Source organism: Gymnogyps californianus, chromosome 7, assembly GCF_018139145.2.
Source record: "Gymnogyps californianus isolate 813 chromosome 7, ASM1813914v2, whole genome shotgun sequence".
Lineage (NCBI taxonomy): Eukaryota > Metazoa > Chordata > Aves > Accipitriformes > Cathartidae > Gymnogyps > Gymnogyps californianus.
In genome coordinates this window covers 23,663,996-23,684,815 of record NC_059477.1, presented here as the reverse complement: position 1 = coordinate 23,684,815, position 20,820 = coordinate 23,663,996, and the positions used below count along the sequence as shown (strand labels likewise).

Sequence of the window (20,820 nt, the reverse complement as noted above, 5' to 3'; positions counted from 1 at the left end):
TATATTGTGCACCACTAACAAGATTCTTGTACTTTTTTCACTTATTATTTTCACATTGTTATCATCATCATGAGACTGTATTCCCTAGCCTTGGAATGGAAAGTTACTGTCATTAATACAAAAATTACAGGTAACAATGCAATAGAGTTGTGTAAGCTGTACATCATTGCTATGAAGAAATTATTCCACTAAACAGCCTTAACTTGCCCATTTTTCCTAGACTTCTTTAAAAAGAGCAAAAAGAAAATATATAAATTTACTTACTACTTGAAGCAGAGCAAGATATCCAGCTCCTACATTATCAAAGTTTACTTTCACATTTTTCCATCGGGCACTTTGATTGTTTTTTATGAGTTCCTCACACTGAGTATAATTGTTGACATCACTGACATCAAACATCTCACCAGTTGTGGTGTTGACACAGTGATAGAATTTGCCAGCAAACAGATTTACTCCCATGATGCTGAAGATGAGCCAGAATATAAGACAAACCAGCAATACATTCATGATAGATGGGATTGCTCCTACAAGGGCATTTACAACCACCTAGTGTACAAATTAGACAAAATAGCCACTTAGTTTATGAACAGAAAAAAACCCAACCTTTAAAAATGTTAAAACAGTATTAATATGTAATGGACAGTTAAAATATTACATTAAAAATTTATGAGGGAAACGTCATTTAAGGTTCAATAAAAACACTAATGAGATTGCAAAAAGCAAGAAATAAAATAATATGGAAACCAAGACAATGCAAACGTCTAAAAAAACCTCAAAAAGCAAAAGAAAACCTGTTAGTAGCAAGATGGATTCTTAGAGTTTGTGTGCTCTAGAGAAAAAGAGAGAAATAAACGTTAAATTCCAACAATACAAATCAAAATCTATAAATAGAAAATAAACCAGAAAAAGATCAAAGAATGATGATGTGGAAGACTGAATAAAAATGTCTGCATGTAAAACTATCATTGCTAATTATTTTAGTCTCAGAAACTTTATGTATATATTGACATCAGTTTATTTTAGCATCTACATACAACGTAACATAATTAAGCATATCTTATTTATTTTTTATTAACAGCATCTGCTGTAAGTCTTGGTTTTACATTGCCTGGCTCACTATAGTTGCTCTTACACTTATCCGTTAGGGTTTTTGTTTAATTGGCTGCATTTAATACAGTTGAGCTACTCTATATGGACAAGTGACAGTAAAAGATCAGATGAAATCCCTTGACAAAAATTTTCTTTTACTTATTGTGATTGAACTAAAAGAAAGCTGCAGATATTCAGACAATAATTTTCTACCAAATCAGTAGAGACTGCAGTAGTTTTTTGTGTATGTTTTGAAAATAGTAGTATTTTTCAATTCACTAATTTGACTGAAAGTAGCCTAAGATCAGTAGAGGTTTTGCCCATTTATTAGATAGGGACTTACATGTTGTTTGCAATGCAAATGATGTAAAACATAGTGGTGATGGTGATGTGCCACAGGACAGACTCTGCTACACTGGCTAGTGTGGCTACCTCTAGAATATCAGCAGCCTCAACCCATAAAGGAACCACACTATTTATTTGGAAAGTTAACACCTATGACCAAACTATAAACATGTATTGTAGCATCTGGGTATTTTGAGGTGGAAGATTAAAAGGAGATTTCTCAATAACATTACCTTGTTCATTTTTTATAGATCAGTTTTTCCAGGAAATAGTATAGTCTGCATTTTCAGCAGACAGCTTGTAATAGGTTGGGGCGGGGGGGAAGGATTTGTCAGATTGGCAGAATATGAAAATAATAATTTCCTCAACAGGAAGGATTTAGCTGTGTAGGAGGAGAGGTAAGATGGCAGCAGATGCATTCATATGAAGTAAAGGACACTAGCTGAGAAAATTATTTCCCATCTTTCCCCTTCTATACTTCCAACCCCGTGCTTATTTCAGGTATCTGTTCAAAGAACCTTTCCCTAATACTAGCGCATTTATTGTGGGATTTTTTTCCCCAGGCAGGTAGACAGGGAGCCACAGGGAAGTTTTAGTTCCTGGTGTGTCACTGTTGTCAGCTTCTTCACCTTTTTTTGGTTTGGTTTGGTTTGGTTTCCAGCTAATCCTGTTCCATCCTGAACCACTGACAAACTAATGGAGAATAGAAGTTAGCTACAGAAATTTATAAAATAAAGTCCCCAGCTAAACTGGAGAAAAAAACCCCAACCCTCTGTTCTAAAATTTCTCATGTCCTTTTACTGTTCTATATAGGTCCACAAATCAATGGAAATTTTAACAGTCAGGGGGCTGGGATAACACAACTATGCAGCAGTGAGCAGGCAAATTTAATGAGCTCAAGGTCTAATCTCCCAATGTAAGCTGTATACATGTCTTGTGTATAAGGACATGTTGGAATGCCTTTTTTCCACACATTTTTGCATGCATTCCCATTCTGGAGTTCTTTGCAGAAGGCATGAGTATCATACTTCTACATTAATTTTTGTATGCATACATTCATTCATTCAGACTCATTCATTTTATCTCACCCTCATTCCTTCAAATCGTGACAAGGCTCTTAAAGGTCTTAAAGCTCTTAATGTCCGAAGCGATTTAATGGCACCAAGTTCAGAATAGCCCAAAGCATTGGCTATTAAACTAACCAATGAGACCTATAAAAATACAGAAAAAATATTATTGTAAAAATTGTTCTACACTATTTATTTAAAAAGAATGCAGATTCAATCAACAGAAGGACACAACAGTGACACCATTCTTGCTTATAGTGACATTGGAGGCCCAATCCCACAATTTTCATACTTGCTGGAAAGGCAAGAGGTCATATGAAGGCATGTTTGAAAAACGAATATATGCTATTAAATGTCTATTATAGCTGGATAGGGTTTAACAGTCAGATGGAAGCACACTGTTGGTGAAGGATAAAATTTTCAGAAATACGTAAAGACAAAATAGCCATACTTTCAGTAACTTCATTAAGGTTCAACCTTCCAAGCAATTTAAAATTCTGAATATATTAGGATAGTTTATTAACTACTGACAATATTATTGATATCTATAATCACTAATAATATGCTAAATAATGTAGTGGTTAATTAGCTTTTGCTATAAATATCACTTCTAAGTCAAACACTCAGTTCACAGCAACAATAGCCAGGGTACCTATGAAACATATGTTGACAGAGGTGGTACTTTCTCACTTGCCTGACAACTCTCTCAATTTTTTTTTCTCTTCTAAGTATAGGAAAATATTATGAGATGATAGATGCTAGCATTATAACAGTAAGTGCTTTATTATCTACAACAGTAGTGAGCTCCTGATTCACATTACCGGGATTTTATTATAAGCCAATCCACTTCAGGAAGGAGCAATTAATTTGTGTCTCAAATGGAACTGAGTTTTAAACAGTGTTAATGTGAAAGAATTTAATTTACTTACTTTGAGCAGTTTTGGAGACAGGAGTGGGGAAATATCATACCTTACTCATCTTTTATTCAGTTCTACCACCAAAAGCATAGAAGACACATAAATGAACATAGGCATACTTCAGTGCTTGAAAAAATCCCTCAAATGTTCATTTCTGTACCTCAGTCTAGAGAGTTCTTGAAATAATTGGCTGTACAGAAATAGGCATTCGCTGATAATGGTGGTAAGATTTTGCCTATTATATGAAAAGGTGGTTTCTTATGTTACTTGTATCCATAAAGAACAATTAGATGAATCACAAACACAAGAGTTACAAGATCATGTCTCAAAAGGACAATCTGAGAGCAGAGAGAAATCAATTATTCATTACTATGTTGCTATGTATGTTAATCTAACAGAAAATAGTATTTTAGTGAATTCATATCACTGTACCTTTCAACTGGATTACATGTCAGGATGTAATTGTTTTATCAAAGGAAAGGCTTATTTTATTGCTGTAATGGAGAAGTTTGTAAAGGAACTTGCTGTGATTTATAAGCATATTAAGAAGAAAATCTTACTGATTTTCTGTAGTAGGTAACTAAAGTCTGTTCACTTACAAGAGATAACATTATTGTTTCTACCATTACATTAATTATTGTCATTAATTGTTATTAACAATTGTCATTAATACAATTTATTTCTCCTGTGATTCTACAGTGAGAGAGTTCTTTTTTATCCTTAGCCGCCTTTAATATATTCCAGAGATAACAAGACATGGAATTCTTTGTATTTTTAATAGAATATTCATTGATTCACTCACATCAACAAGATACCCAGACATGATAATAAACTTTAGTGTAAAGACAGCACATTTTACAGATTAAAAATAAACTATGAAATATATATTAAAAAAATATGTCTCTCACTGGGAGAGCAAGACATCTCTCTTAAAATTGAACTCACATTAATGGCTCCTTCATTTTATACTTTTCTCCCCAAACTAGCACTGTGCCTTAGCTATCTTTCACAAACAAGACTTCATACAAGATAGTTACATAGCTGTAGCTCCTGTAACTTCAGTGGCATTGTGTATATTGGCAGGTTTTAGGTTCTGATTGTAAGTTATTCTCCAGCGTAGTTTGTGCTTTCCATTTCAACCTATTTATTTGCAACTTTCTTACCATGGTGCTAGTGCTCTTACATCATAAACCTGAAATTGTTTCACAGAGAAATACTTCATCTATTGTAAATAACACGTTTTCCTCTGAAGGACAGTTCAAATGAGAGGCAAAGATTTCCTTGGAATTCTTTGATATTAAATCTATTGTGTATACAGCATAAGTATATACAGCTGTTCTGTACTGCTCTGGTTTTCTTAGTCTTCTTAGCTTGATCTTCTGTCATCTGTTCCACCTGTTTTGTTGCTAGTAGGTGAGAAAATAAATGTCTCTGTACACTGATAAATAGATTAATTTCTTTCTTTTGAGATACGAATGCATGCAGATGCAGTAATTTTAAGAAATGAAAATGAACTCAAAATCATGGGAAGAATTTTTACATTCCTCTCCTAAAACTGGAGGGTTGTATGTCCACATTTTTGTGTACAGATCTTCTAAAGTAGACTATCTGTTGAAAAAAATGTTTTGAAACTTAGCAGTCACAATAAGCCCTGCTCAAGATCTTCAGTCAGGGTTGTCATCTGAGCCAGATTGTTGGTCATACAGCTTCACATCAACTTTATTTCTGTTTAGGCCTAAAATTTTAATCCATATGAATTCTGTGCTACTTGGTGAGGTGGCTAATTTATGTGATTTGATTCCAGGTCCTCAGTGGCATATGGCCCTCCACACTTCCAACACTGCTTATCCTATCTTTCGTGTAGTTTAAGTGTTCAGGTATTACACTTAACTAGGAATAAAAATAAACTGCAAGATTTAAAAAAAAAAAAAAAAAAAATAGATACTATATTATCGGTTTTCCAGGTAGGCATTTTTGACACTCTTGGAGACAGGACACTGGACCCAATGTAGCCCTTCTTATGCCTTATGTAGCCTTCCTTATGTTATGGTCCCATGCCAATATAATATAATTTTTTCTATATGTACTTGGTGAATAATCCTTAATTTATGGCATTATACTGGCAAGTATTCAAAATTCATTTTGTTTAGATGCATAATTGCAAGCTATGATTCTGTTCCCTAACTCACTGAACAAGAGCCTTAGGTTTCATGCATATATCATCTCAATATCCCTTTGAATTAATTAATTAATTTCGTTAATTTCTGGATTATCCAGTGTTATCATAGTGTACCATGTTAGGATACACATAAAGCCATATGAGAGAGTCTAGGAAGACAAAGTGACATCTCTTTCTGTATCTGGTTTCCCAACACATCAATAGGCTCATCTTCTTATTTCTTCTTATTTTTATTATGAAGTTGTCCAGGCAGCAGTTGCCTCTTACTCTGTACATACAGCAGTTAGTATATTAGTATAATGTGACCCTGATCTTTTCCAGAATGTTGCTGCTGAGTTAATTATTCTGAAAAGCTAATAAAAAGGTTGAGAGCACGGTTTAATTAAATTACTTTAACTGCTTTAACAAAAACTATGAAACATTTTTAGCTATATGAAGAAATATTATATAAGCCATCAATATGACCAACTTTTAATGTACAACAAGCCCAATTGGAGGGTTGTTTTGCTGCATTGAATTGTTCAAAAACTGTACCCATTGGAATTTTATCAGGCATGAGCAATTTCTGGAAGGTCAAAGATTTCATTCCACTTAGAGATTCATTACTGCCCCACAGTATTTGGCAAATACATGATTTGTGTTAAATGTTACTTGTTTCCATTTCATTCAAGTACAGTTTATTAACACAATAATTTAGAAATAAAGTGTCTATACCAAATTATAGGACTAACTTACAAGTTTAAAAATATACAGCATAAAATGGTATCCGCTTAAGTTTATCTAAGATTACGTATCGTAGCAGAAAACTACACAAACAAATTTAATAACTGACAAACTCATCAAGTGTTCCCAGATTCCCTATCTCCTTCCCTGATGTCCTATCTCCTAGCTTTGTATGTGGCAAAGACAACTTAGAGTCATTACAGCTGTACATCAAAACCTAGACATAGTAAACTCATGATAGATGGCTTCTGGAAAAAGGGGTAAGAGCAAAAACCAAGGTACAGGATGACATGCTCTATAGCATCTAGTTGTACTGGGTTAAGATATCGCTGTCTCAAGCCTTTACTGGATAACTCTGCCAGAATTAGTATCCCAAAAACCCCGAAATATGTCCCTGCTTCTCAGCTGCCTGCATCCAAAATTCAGTCTCTTCGCTTAAACCATTGATAAATGGGTTTGAACTAATTTACTAGATGATTGTCATTTTGGGTAGATAAGGCACTCCAGCCAAATATCTGCTCCTTGCTGCAGATATTGTTGCATCTAGCAGAAAAGTGGGGCAGAGAGATGGCATGATAAGGTCTTAAACTGAGGTAGCCAGATGTACCAAGAGTTGTCTCTCATGGCTGTAAACTGACAGAGCTGAAAATTGCCATTTCTTTGTGTAATTATTAAAATCTAATTTGGTCACAATCACTGAGAGCAACTATGGCCATTTCTCACAGCGAGAGACTCAGGTACGTAAGGTATTAAAGGTCAAAGCCCTAAAGAACTATCAGTGTTTACTCTTGAATAATTTTAGAGGATGGAATTAAACAATTTGATTAACTTTAGTCACTTCTAATGAAGAAGGGCTCACTGGTGTTCTCACTGGGAGAATGCCCCTGAATCACACCTGTTTAAACTCCCTGTTAAAGCAGTGTAGATTCTTTGCTTTTCTATAGGAAGATAACATGAGTTCATAGATTTCTTTCAAGTGCTGTCTGGTGGTGCTAAAGGAATTGCTGAATTAGCCTTAGGCACAGTAAGACATTTTTTACCACTTTCTGGAATATTGATTGTAATTCTTCAAAAGTAGAAGGTTCCAATCTCATTTAGTCATGCTTTTGTTTATGAAATTAAAAATTATGGGTGAAAAGTTGGCAAAATAGGATGCTTTACTTATGATGATGTTCTTTATAATTCTGAGAGCCTGCTCAGATAACAGCATCTCTGAAGCTAAACTGTTATTAAGAAACCATGGAGTATGGCTTAGAATAATCTGTTTAGGTTTATGTTACAAAAAGAATAATTAAAACATAAGTTGTAGTTTATCTAAAAAAAAAATCCATTCTTAACGTAGTCCTGGAAGGGAGCATCTGTCTTCTGCATTAACATGCTCTTAAGAAAACCATTCACACTGCTCCATTCTAGTGTAGATTTTCAGGACAGAGCTGGAGATTAACAGTATAACAAAACTAACTTGGGCAGGTTAAAAAAAGAGAAGGTCTTCCATTTTGAGTTATGGGCCAATCTACCTAGGTTTTTTTTCCTCTGGGAGTCACAAATCCGGTGCATTTCTATTATATATTCATAAGGAATAAGTATTTATGAGACCAGGATTTGTGCAAACTTTTCAAGAAATACAGTAGCTTGGGCAGAAATTACTATAAATGCACATTTGCCCTGAGATGCCATCTCTCAGTTCCACACTGAGGACATGTATAGCCAATGAACTAGGTCAGCTAACGTGTGAAGGCAAGAGACCAAAATATTCTGGGAGTAAAACCAGCTTTGATCCCTTCTGAGAACATAAGCAAGGCCTTTGCACAGAAGTATATCACAACTGGGAAGGCAGCCAAGAAACCTTGTATTCTCTTCTATCATAAACCCTGCCAAGTCATAGCTGATTAAACTATTGCAGATTGTCAGCCCATTAAAACTAATTAATTTTTAGACCAAATAGCCACTGTCTTTCTGTTTTACTAAAAATGGTAACAGAATAGTTTTGGGGCGCGAAGTTCTGAGAACTCAGATGAAATCTGGACCAAATGTATTGTTTCACTTGCAAAGCTGCAGTGTTTGTAGAAGAAACTTGCACAAAGTAGTATCTTATTTGCTAAGGAATAAGGTAGTATGATCAGAGTCCATTAAAAATAGCATGTTTCAAAATTAGGTTTTTTCCTCATAAAATCTCAAGTTTGATACATCCTGGGTACGAAATTATTAACCACGAAGAATGAACAAACTGATGGCCAGCCATCCTTTTCCTTCTGGCATATAAATGTACTTTAAATAACACATCCAGATCACTGCAAGCTATTACTAATGCAGTATAACTATACAGTGTAAATTATTTTTGCATGTTTATAAGAAGATTACTTAGTAGTAATGAGTTTTACAACATAATGGACTTTACTATAGTGAATTTTACAATATTAAAGACTGTATACTTACATCAACAATCAGGAAGTCCAGCCAGCACCAGGCATTAGTAAAATATATTTGAAAACCATATGCTACCCATTTTAACAGCATTTCTAAAATGAAAATATATGTAAAAACTTTGTCAGCATATTCCAGCATGGTCTTGATAGTTTTGCGCTGTTCAATATATATATCTTCGAAAGCCTATGAAAAAAATTTAGTCAGGTATTACTAATGTTTCACAGAATATACATAATAAAAATAAGAAATGAATAATAAAAAATAAGTAGGTCAGAGCTAATCTTTCCCCTTGTTCTTCTGCATCCTCTTTTTTTATATATTTCCCATCTTTAACTGTACCACAAATTGGAGCAACTTTATGTATTCTGCCCTGTCTGGGGTTGAATGTGTGTGTATATATATATATATATATATCTCCTATTTTCCTAATGAATGAAGAAATAAACTTAAAGCATGAATTTTCGTCCACTGTGGTATGAAGAAATTGTCACATACACACACAAAAAAACCCCTTTCTTATACAAAATCTGTTCCAGATATGTATATTCCATTCTAGAAAGCAGTTAGGGAGAATACATTTCTATGCTCCATCAATCATGTCTAAAAGTCAAATTAGAGAGCAATGTATTTGCTCGAATGTACGCTATGCACATTGATACTGTAGCAAATGTCCAACTTGAGTAAAGCTGGAAAGGTGGGTAATGTAATCTTGTTGGAAAGTGGTTGTTAGGTTTAATTTGCTGTCACACTCTTCCCTATCTCCTGCCTCCAAAAAAGAAACAGAATGAAGTAATTATTCCATTTTTTGTATGGTCTTTCGTAAGCAGAATCCAAGAAGTAGCTGAGCCGAGCAGGAATTAAGGACTTAAAATCATACATTTAGCTAAACATTCACAGCTAACAACGATCCTTTGTACTCAAATCACTTGAAGAACATGCTAAAAATTGGCAGGCGATTTAAATCTTGAGTAGCTATGCTGGCTTAAATAAAATTGCGCCATCTTTACAATGGTAAATCAAAAGTATCACTAAAAAAGTGCATGTGAAATTTAACAAACTTTTTCAAGTTTGGGCCGAGTTTCATTCCATCCTGAAATGATGGAATGCAGGTAGTTTTATACAGCTCCAAGAAAAACAAGTCTTTCTAAAGCAAATTTGAATTTTGCTGTTGCTTCTAAGGAGATATGTAAATATTTCCACATTTGTATTTTTTTTCTACTTACTAGTGCTCCACTGCTGAGGAGAATCATGAAGACAATGAAAGTCTCAAACCAGTTGTGCTCAACTATGCTGTAGCAGGTTTTTCTAAGATTCCACCAAACTTTTCCTTTGCCATCCTCTATACTTACTTGACAACATGGAAATTTCTGCACACAACCTGCATTAGATTAAGAGATATTAGGATCCAAAAGCAAATTATTTCAAAGTCAATATTTACTGTGGTATGAACATTGTTAGAATCTTTAACAAATTTTATAACAATTTTTAAAATTAGACACTGGAATCTTCTTTTAGTGGATGTTGAATATCTGAATTTAGATAAGTAATTTGGAGAGAAACCAGACAATAGTAGACATAATTATGAGTCAACTCAATCCAAAAAACATTGAAATTTTTGACTATTGGCATGTAACTGTTCCATTTGGTGATGGAATCTCACAAAAATTAATTTGTTCCAAATTTCAAGGGCCCTTTCAAATAACTGAAAAACATTTTAAGAATAGAAAAGTTAATGAAGTTTATTAGTTACAAGATGTATGCAGGGGCCAGGCAGATAAAGTTACTCAAAGCCTAGGGAAACCTTGTTTTGGCATCTGATTTGCAGCATTCTAGGCTAAGACTATTCTCTTTCGATTGTTGAGGTCATGAAGGTCCACCAGATTTGAAAGTCTCAAGAACTTAAATAAGCCTAGAAATAATGCCATTTTACTAATACATCTCTGAAGTCAACAGTTATTCTACAACCTTCTGTAAAACAGGCTTCTGGTTCAAGAGCTTCTTCACTTTCAATTTCTGCTTGCTCGCCCTCTCCAGGAGGAGCAATATCAACTGTGCTGCCTTCTGATGAACTGGATGCATTTAGTTTCTGCAAGTAAAGGTCCACAGAACAATTTTTTCTCATTAGATACATATTCTGTAAAAAAATGATACTGAATCAAATCATGCCAGTCTCTGACTTTTGAAGAACGCTAAATTTATACTGGTAAATATGCATCACCATAAGTAAAAACATAGTAATGACATATACATTGTATAGTTTATCTTCTTATAGGGAACAATTAAATATAATTTGGCTACTAACCTGATCCATGTATAATACTTCTGAAGTATTCTCAGTAGTATTAAAACTGGAGAGCTTGCATGTACCACACTCTCGAGTTATTTCATTTTCTTTACTATACTGGATTACACTGAAAATGTGTCTTAGTTTTCCCAGCGAAATGAACTAACAGAAAGCTCCACATATATCTTCATGTCCACTACAGATGGTGTTTTCACAAACATACACCATATCTGGATTAAAAAGTTGTAAATTTAATGGCATTTAATGGCAAATTTCTGCACAATTTAATTTTTGCAGAAAGCACAAATTACCAGATCCAAAACATCTTCTTTGCATTCCAGTCTCTTGTGCATATTGAGAGAACTCCTGAGGTCCTTTCCATCCTGAATTTTTCTATCATTCTAGTACTTTTGTGTACAGTGAAATACTATAGTCCTTACTACAGTAAAAGCACTTCTAGATCTGAAAACTGCAAGAACTGGAGAGTGATATAAAGCAACAGAAATTAAGTAACTTTTTACCAAGTACACTGAAATTTGGATCAGGTCAAGCTGTTTATCAGTCATGCAAGACTGCCCATAATTTTGTCCTTCTAAGAAAGCATATTTTGAAAGGACAAACCTGCTAAAGGTGCACACAACTAATGCAATAATTGGACATAGAATCTGTAACTTGTTTTCAGTTGTCAATACTGTTTGCGTCTTTAATTGCTTTCATCCAAAATACATTCTCTTTTACTGTGAAATAAGGCTTGTAATCAGAAAGCAACATCAAAAAAAGTATGCCAGTGAAATACTTCTGGTTTATACCATGTAGCAGTAATACATAGGAATTTCAAGGGGGATCTAAAGTGCACCTCTAACTTAAATACTTCAAATTGTACAGGCACTGATGTAACAAAAAGGCATTTGGTCACAGACTAGATTTGTGGTTCCAGCTAAGCAGCATTTGAGAGAATGCTTAATATCAATTACTTCTACATTTAGTTTTCAAGATACTGACATTTTTAGAATATAAAAAAAATACTGCTCAGATGATTTGACTGATTTTGCAACAAATAATAAACAATAACTTTTTAAAGAGACATTTCCATGTATTCTCTTCTTCAGAGACACTGCTGCAAATTAAAACTAGTTATTTAACTCTTCAGTTAAAACCCAGTCCCTTCAGGAAAATGCCTTGGGAGCTAAGGGCTTTTTTCTGCCAGAAATGAAGTAAATGGCACATATATCTTTATACAGTTTGGTAAGCAATTCTTTCCTCATATTCAGCTCTTACATGAGATGAATGAAGTTTAAAAAAAAAAATTCATGTTGGGTGATGGACAATTTCAGGGTTAAGTTTCAAGAAGTTGCCCTCCACACACACATGCAAATGTAGTCAATATAGGGTCACTCAGACCTCAGGTTGCATGGCTGTTACTGCATTGTGACCAAAAATAAAGGACTTGTCGCATAATAGAAAAGATTTCTGACAAGCACACAGGTATGAGTTTGAAAACCATTCTTTCCCTTTTAAAATATCATGATCTGTCACACATGGAATATCACGCTGACAAATGTGAAAAGACTTGGATAAATACATTGAGATTTGGATGTTTCCAATGGCTAATTTTTGCTTAGTAAACATGTTAAAATATCATGTTTCCTTTTTCATACTGCACTTCCTCCATGATTTCCAAAATTTATATATGTAAAATAGTTACAGCCGTATTGCCTCTAAATGGAATCATTTTATTACTGGTCATGTAGATCAGTAAGTCTGAAATAAAATATTGTGTACCTCATATAGTGAGAATATTTTAAACTTTGCTTTCTGTATTACATTTACAGACCAAAATACACATTAATGTACATTATATTAAGCATTATTAGCACACCACCTTATTATCCACATATAAGGCTCTCTTTTAAAAAGGAAATAAGATTTGTGAATTAACTCTCTTATTATATATAATTGTAATACAAAGAAATAAGAACTTTGAAACCTGTCACTGAAATTATAGGCAGTTTCTTCATTAAATAAAAAACAAATATTGTGAAAATAATAATCTGTCACATTCAATTTAGGATAATTAAAACTAATTCATGGCCTGATCCATCATCATTAAATCAATTACTGACTTAATAGTAGTAAGATAAAGGTTCATAGTAAGTGTCAATTATTAATCTATATGAGTACCAATTAAAAGACAGTCAATTTTTTAACTGCATCTTCCCATGTAAACTCTGTTGCAGATAGTCCTGTCAGCATAGTTGCTAAAAACCAAGTGACCCAAGTGCAATTTATAATCAGTACAAACAAAACCTATTATAATTCTCTTCATTGTTTTTCACATAAAGCATTCTCTTCATTATTTTTCAAATAATCTCAAACAATTGCATTATAAAAAAACCTCATTAAGTTAATAAAACCCCTCTTCTTTGCTTCAAGACCTTAAATTAGGAAAGAACCATTGCATTTTAAATAAGGTGACTTTAATGATCTTCTTTTTTCTAGCAATAAAACTAATAAAACTAATAGGAAACTCAAGATACATGATGGATTAACACAATCTTCTTTTCACCTCATAAATGTGATTATCAGCCTCTAGAACACGTCATGCCCTGTAAATATTTATTTGCATCTTCAGTGATATCACATTTTCCTTTACAAGGATACATTTGAAAACAATTACTTATGATGCAGCATTCTCAAGGCCTGAATCAGCAAAACAACATGCTTGACTAGAGCAGAAGCCTGAGCAATACTGTGGAAATCACACACAAAAATAAAATAAAAAATTAGACTACCTCAATGGGATTATATTTTTCTGAAAATAGTATTATAAATATTATTGAATAGGATATAACATAAAAAAATGCCTTATCACCAACCCAAATGCTTGGCTAATATATGTATAATCAGCCTCCATACTGGCCTTTCAGAGCAGTACATCTCTTTTCAACAGCTTAGATCATTAAAACAAGCTTTGACCAACAGCATGTTAATGTGCCCATTTACAAGAAAATGCATTCACTTAAGACCCGGTCTTGCTCTCATTTGATTTTATTCTAGATTTCAATAAGAGCAAGAGCAGGCTACTAAACTTTTAAGCTTTACAAACGGCTTCATGATTCAAGTGACAATAAAATAAAGGGATTCAGCCATTACAAATTGCCTTTAGTAATTCAGTCATGTGATTTTATCCTTTGAATCTTGAAAGCTGCACTGTAATTGAGTGACAAAATATAAAATAATGGGGATCAATGATTCCAAAGTTATTCTAAACTGACTTTAAATCTCAGATCTTACGATATTTAACTTTTATATAACATTAAGAAAACGACTTTAAAAATCTCTTTCCTTAGAGTTTTATTTGATGTTTGAAGCATATCTTGGTTTAAAATTTCATCAGTAAAATCAGAATTTTCAGAATACGCACCAATATGAATTTCTTTTGGCATCTCTGGACAATTTTTACTACGATATAATGTAGGTAGATCATACTACACTATAATCAATGGTACAAAACAAACCATTTGGTTATCCGTTTGAAGCCAGTGAGACTCTGCCTGAAGGAAACAGCTTTGAATCCTGCTATAGGACTGAAATGTCAATCCCAACAAAGTTTTGACGCCTAGGTTTACTAGGATAATTTGACCTCCTTAGTTTCATGTAACTTTGGCTCCTATGCAATATTTGCTGTCCCCATTCCTGAAGGCTCTGCCAGTTATGCATCAATGGAGATTATACTTGCCTATAATGAAAAAACGCTAGGGTAAATATATATGGAATTTTATGAAAATGATGCTGACTACTCCATAGTCTTTCTAATTTACACCAAGTAAAGTCTCCCAATTCAGTCACAGACTGCTATTGTGAAACACATTCCAAAATGCCACTATTTATGAAGGAGTTTAAAGTTTAAGAAAAGAGTATTTGTAAAATGCATTGCTTTGAGAGTTCTTTAAGGGGGGTTATTTGCTAAGTATAATTTAGCAATTATGAAACTGTTTGCTCTGCTTCCAGTTTATAAAACTCAAGATATGCACTGCCCAAATGAATACAGAATGTAGTTTGTAGCATCTTGAAGATTTGCATTACAGTGCCTTGTAGATTTAAAAGTATAACTGTCATTTTTATGCAAGTGGCTACTGCAATAGTTTAAATGTTATTCATTAAGGAGCTGAAGTTGTGGCAGTAATCGTTACATAAATCACTTAACACATTTCATTAAATATTTACATTTATAAGGGCTGAATCAAAAAGGGTTGTTTTTATTTTTTAAAAACTATGCATGCTCCCTTTTTCTTTGGCCTCTTTAACGTGTAACATTCCAGTACTTTTATGATCCATACTTCAAAACCTGAAGAGCATGCAGTTATTGCTAAAGACTGTATTAAAATATCCAGAAAAATCATTAGCAGAGTTAAAAAAATGTATGTCGGGCTTTGCCAATCCCGCCTGACCATGCTGTGATGTGAGTCCCATGACTCAGCAGAGAGCAGCTGTGCATGTTTCTACTGTCTTGCAATGGATAGGGAAGGTACATAGCTGAATAGCATGCAAGCCAGTCAAAATCCATTAAAAAGTGATTATATATATATATACATATATATGTATAACTTGCTTAGGTAACCTGTGTGAAAGTGGTGACACGTTGCTCTACCTGGTTAAAAAGCACCAGAGCTGCATTCTTGATTGCTCCAGCTTGGTTTTACCCCTGTGAGAAGTAAGAATGGTAGGTAGTGAAGTTCAAGACACAGGATCTCTAGTTTTCCTCTTTTTGGAATCTCTAATTCAAACATGGCTTTAACACAATTAAAACATAATTATTAAATATTTTATGACCAGTTGGCAAAAAGGGAAATACATAACACCTGAAATGTTCAACAAACTTTTCTAGAGAACTTTTTAGTTTATTTTAGAGAAGTAAGAAACGCAGACGCTAGACCTAATAATCCACACTCTGAAATTGTGATTCATAAATAAAAATACAATGAATTAAATTAATGAAGACATGTTTAGTAGATTTGGAAAGTCTTCCAGTATTTATATAGTGCTTAATGCATATTAATGAAAATTTTAAGGGTTTTTTTGGTTTAATGTTCTAGGCTTCATTTAACTGACTATGTGATTATGTCTTTTATTTGCAAAAAACATACGTACAGTAAGCAAAATACTTTGAAGATGTATGTCTTCCCATTCCTTCTTCATCATCTAATAATGGTGGTAGAACTTATAGATCTCAATGAAAATAAACCTCCTTAATTTCTGTTCAAATTAAATGTGATGAAGGATCATGTTGTGTAAGTTTCTAGTTTAGATTTAGTATGCTATATACTTCTGACTCTATAATCTCTTTCAAATTGTTTCAAAAGAGGATTGGATCGGTGTCTGGACAGCAGCCCATCAGTGTATCCAGAGATATGGTTTCATTCATTAGTTATCCACAGCTAGTCCATAACTTAAAGAATCTGTGACTTTCGAAGATACTGTCCCAAAACTGGTTAGTTTTAGAAAAGCAGAATTTAGATTGTTGGACATTTTAAGAGAAATGTGATAAAAAAATCATCCAACAAATTGATTAAATCACTACTGGGTATGTTTTGGCTAAGAAATCTATTGAAGCCCAATGGCAATGCTTAACTTTTGGGAATACAATAACTGTGTTCCTGTCTTTTTACTTCACCTAGTCACAAAGGCACTAGTGAAGCCAGTCAGAAAACTGAACTTATTCCTTGGTTTGAAAATTCAGTGGATTAGATGATGAAGGTTATTTTTAATTTTATTAAAACCATCTGTTGTGATGTCAGAAGTTAATTGAGCAGCCTTACTTCTCCAATCTGAATTTGCACTTATTGTACATATACTGTAGATAGAAAGGATTTTGGAATTCTGAATGATAGAGGCCTGTAGGTATATGTATTTTTTTAGTTGTGAAATAAGCTTTCCGTAACTGATTAATATCTTTGAAATTACTTTTCCATGTTGAAATCCAAAACTTTATTCATAAAGTTGTGATTCAGATATAATGAACAGTTGTTAAGTGGTACAGAAATACAGTAGTTAGGAGTCTTATGTTTGGTAAGATTAAAATAGTCCATTCATTTCACTGATTAGCAGGCATATTTTATAATAGAAACAGCATCCACAATGCTAACTTTAAAAAACACCAGATTATCCCCTTTAGTTACTTCTAATTTTCTTATTATCTTCAAAGTTAATTATCTTGAGTATCTTATTTTCAGAGCAGAAATCTGCTATTTCTGATGGTTATTTCATTGGGTATTGCACCTCTATTTTCTGATAGTAGATACTAAAAAAATCCTCCTTCAAAGTATCAATGAAATGTTCACTTCTTTCAGGTACTTTCAGCCAACTATTACTCTAAAGCAGTGGGTAGCTTTTAAATCTAATAAATGTTATTGTTCTCTTTCATCCAAATGGAGACTTGCCCAAATTTCTAGTGATATGTATTAGAAAGATCTTGTTTAGGTCTGAAACTTGCAACCAGGCTCCAGAATAGATTCTGGCAGATTTGGGAAGTTAGTAACTAGCAAATTAATTAGAAAGTGTTTTTATGAAAGGGAAAAAAAAAAAAAAAAAAAAGGAACCAGCCTTCCAAAAGAAACTTGGTGTCTAGAGTTATTTTGTACCTTAGTACATCTGATAATAAAAATAGGAAAAATTACAATTTGTTCCTCACTCACCTGCAGTTACAATTTCTATAGTAATTACCCACTCTTGGCATATTCCTCAGGGGCACACAGCCCCTGCCCCACTTCTAGCACGACCTGCTATTGCTGACAGACTTTAAATAATCATTCTGCTCTTAACATCAGTGACAGTCAGTAAGAGACCAGAAAAAAATGGTTCATTTTACAGTTCCTGTGCAAATCTAGCTTCTCATAGCTCTGTTGTTAAATAAAAAATTATTAAAGGGGATGCCTCCTGAGGGTATTTTAAGTGCTAAGTACCGCCACAGTTAAGGCAGGGAAAGTTCTGCCCCATCTCTTACCCCTCCTTTTGCAGACCAGGCCTTCTCCTAGCAGGAATGTTGTCTGAGTGGTATCCCTTGAGAGGCAAGATAAAGCAAATGATGGTGCACTGTTCTAGAGACGTAACTTAAACACTGCGGCAATATACTCTTTATCTTCCTCAAAAGACAATCAAAAGGCAGCAAAAGATTCAACAGTACTGTTGACTTGGTAGGAGAAGATGGAGAATCTTCACAAATTCCTGTCACACACCAGAACATCTGTTCATATATTACCAAAGCAGGTGGATTTTTATACACACAATAAAAAAAAGCACTTTATCCTTTCCCTAAAAATCATCCAGAAAGAATGGAATAAGGAATCCAGAACAGAAACTGCAGTTAATATAGAATTCACAGTTTGCAGGGCACTGGTAAGAAATTCCTGTCTTATTAGATACCGTTCACAATATGCACACTTGCACTGTACGAATACATGTCAAACAGTTAAACGCTAAACAGTTGTGTGTGAGCAGAACTTGAGGGAAGCACTATTGCTCCAGCTTTGCAATGGTAGTGATTATTTCGTTCTATGGAAATCTCGAGGCTCCACAGAAGTCCTAAACTTATCCTATCCCCATTGAAAATTTATCCACAAGTTCTTAATATAAACACCATCCATCATTTACTGGTGGACTTCCCACAGTCACCTGAAATTTTCACTTTCAAATTGCTTATACAGACTTTTGGATTTGGTTTCTCTTCCTGAAGACATGTGGATACATCTAAATTCCATAAAAAAAGGCAAAATCCCTTTCGATTATTACAGTCCTGAAACTCCAGGATGGCCTTAGAAGAAAAAAGCATGATGCCTGAACCAAGCAAAGATAGGAATGAACAGAGCAATTGACTTGTGAAAGTCACCTTGAAATTGGTATCATTCACAACTTCTCAGCACAACAAGGGCTTTTACTCCATTTTCTTGGGGTGTACTTACATCATTATATTCACTTGGAAAGCAGAGGAGTTTCTGCCTTTGCATTGCATTTTGTTTTGTCCTCAGCTGTTCTGGTAGAATATATGGCAGTACACTGTAAACTGAACCATTTAATCTATCTTAAAGAAGAAATAAACAAATAATACCTATGGGATGATGTTATTTAACTTATATCACTCCAGTGACATGCCTTATAGTACAGACCCACAAGCACTGTAGCAGAGAAAGTGGTAAAGACTGCTAGGGGATCACAAGCCAGACGTGGATGGGAACTTCCCAAGCCAGCTCTGTGGCTGAGGCTAACATGTCACATAACTACACATTTAGCATCTGCACAGCTTATAAGCCTCCCAACTTCCTAATGCATATTACAAACTTTTTAAAAAAAGTAACATATTCAGGAAATTTTTAGGCACGTAACTTCGTAAGATGGAGTTGCTAGGAAGGCACTCATCACTGTATTTATCAAAACTAACCACAAGGAAAACAGAAAATTTATAGTAAAATGTTGTTTTAAAGAACATCAGAATATGTGAAAGGACTTAGAAGACTTTGCTAAAGGTTCATTGGAAAAGACAATTAACTTTTATTAGATCAGCTTACGTGAAAAATACTTAACTCTCAGACCCAGAGTCACTCTGAAAGCTTTTTTTTTTTGTAGTTGATCTCATAAATTATATCACTTTACACTTCTTTTATATTCTTAAATTGTTATGGCTAAGCACTACTGCTATACTATCTTATACATCTGCATTAAAAATGTTTGTCTTATAACTGAGCAACTCAGATAGAATATCTTGTTCTTAACCTTACAATTGTTATGCAGAGCAACCCTCTTTGCAGTTGCAAATAAACACACACTCTTTATGTTCCTTTATGTTCTTTGGCAAAAAAACCATACCATGATTAACTGGATCATGGCTATCCATTAACATATCTGGTATGGTTTGGTATTGCTGAGGAATACAGCATTATTTGCAAATATGGCAGCTATACAGCTATGATACAGTCATGAATGAAGGGCTTCTTTCTAGAAGAGCTTTCTTTATGGTAAACAAACCCTTTTGTATTAATGAGTCATCACACAACATCATAGCTTCTAATCTAATTGGAAACATATTTATCCATGGTTCCTGATCCCTTAAACCTCACAGTTCCTACATTTCTAATGGCATTGAATATAATCATATTCTGCTAATGCATTTATTAGCTTGTCATTGGTCATTACTCCAACATACAAAGTTTTCCTTGAATACCATTATCACCTGTTCATGATAACTTCTGGTATTTGAGCCACTTATATTTTGAGGCACATGGCTTCTGGTTTTCAGACCAACTTCTGCCTCTTTACACAATAATAATAGCATAAGGCTTTCAAGTAAACTGTTTCCACATGCATCTATATTACAAGATTATTCTGCTCTCCAGGATAACTTGAGATACTGCTTTACCATGACATTGATTGGTATCTGGATTACTTCAGTTTAGCCAGCCATAGTCTCTAAACCCAAAATCTGTACAAATATTACTCACAAAACTTTTTAGATAATCCAGAATATATCACTGATTTATGATGTCTCAGGGTTCATTTTTAGAACTACCCTAAATATAGAAAAAAATATTTTTTGTCCACTTATATTTGATTGGGTATGCAAAGCTGTATACTCTTGATTGTTTCTTAGCCTTCTACAATACTCTTGTTCCATAAATCCTGATCGCATTATAGGTACTACAGAAAGAATGCTTTATGAAATGTGTGCTAGTCCTAAAACCTCATAAAATTGTGAAAGAAATAATCATATTTAAACTTATACATCTTCCAAATGCTAAT

The 20,820-nt window shown here is 33.9% G+C and overlaps 1 protein-coding gene across 17 annotated transcripts in view; it reads right to left on the bottom strand.

Annotated features, from left to right (window-relative positions):
- Positions 1–20,820, bottom strand: part of LOC127018120 (sodium channel protein type 2 subunit alpha-like) — a 60,818-nt gene that overhangs the window by 10,887 nt on the left and 29,111 nt on the right. For 15 of the 17 annotated variants that reach the window (XM_050899487.1, XM_050899483.1, XM_050899475.1 and 12 more), the window contains 5 exons: positions 10,713–10,833; positions 9,971–10,125; positions 8,757–8,930; positions 2,523–2,645; positions 265–546 (listed from right to left, as the gene is read on the bottom strand). In XM_050899487.1, the coding sequence (XP_050755444.1) occupies positions 265–546; positions 2,523–2,645; positions 8,757–8,930; positions 9,971–10,125; positions 10,713–10,833 (855 nt within the window). The remainder of the gene's footprint in view (positions 1–264; positions 547–2,522; positions 2,646–8,756; positions 8,931–9,970; positions 10,126–10,712; positions 10,834–20,820) is intronic. The other 2 variants (XM_050899484.1, XM_050899486.1) reach the window with 1 other exon arrangement.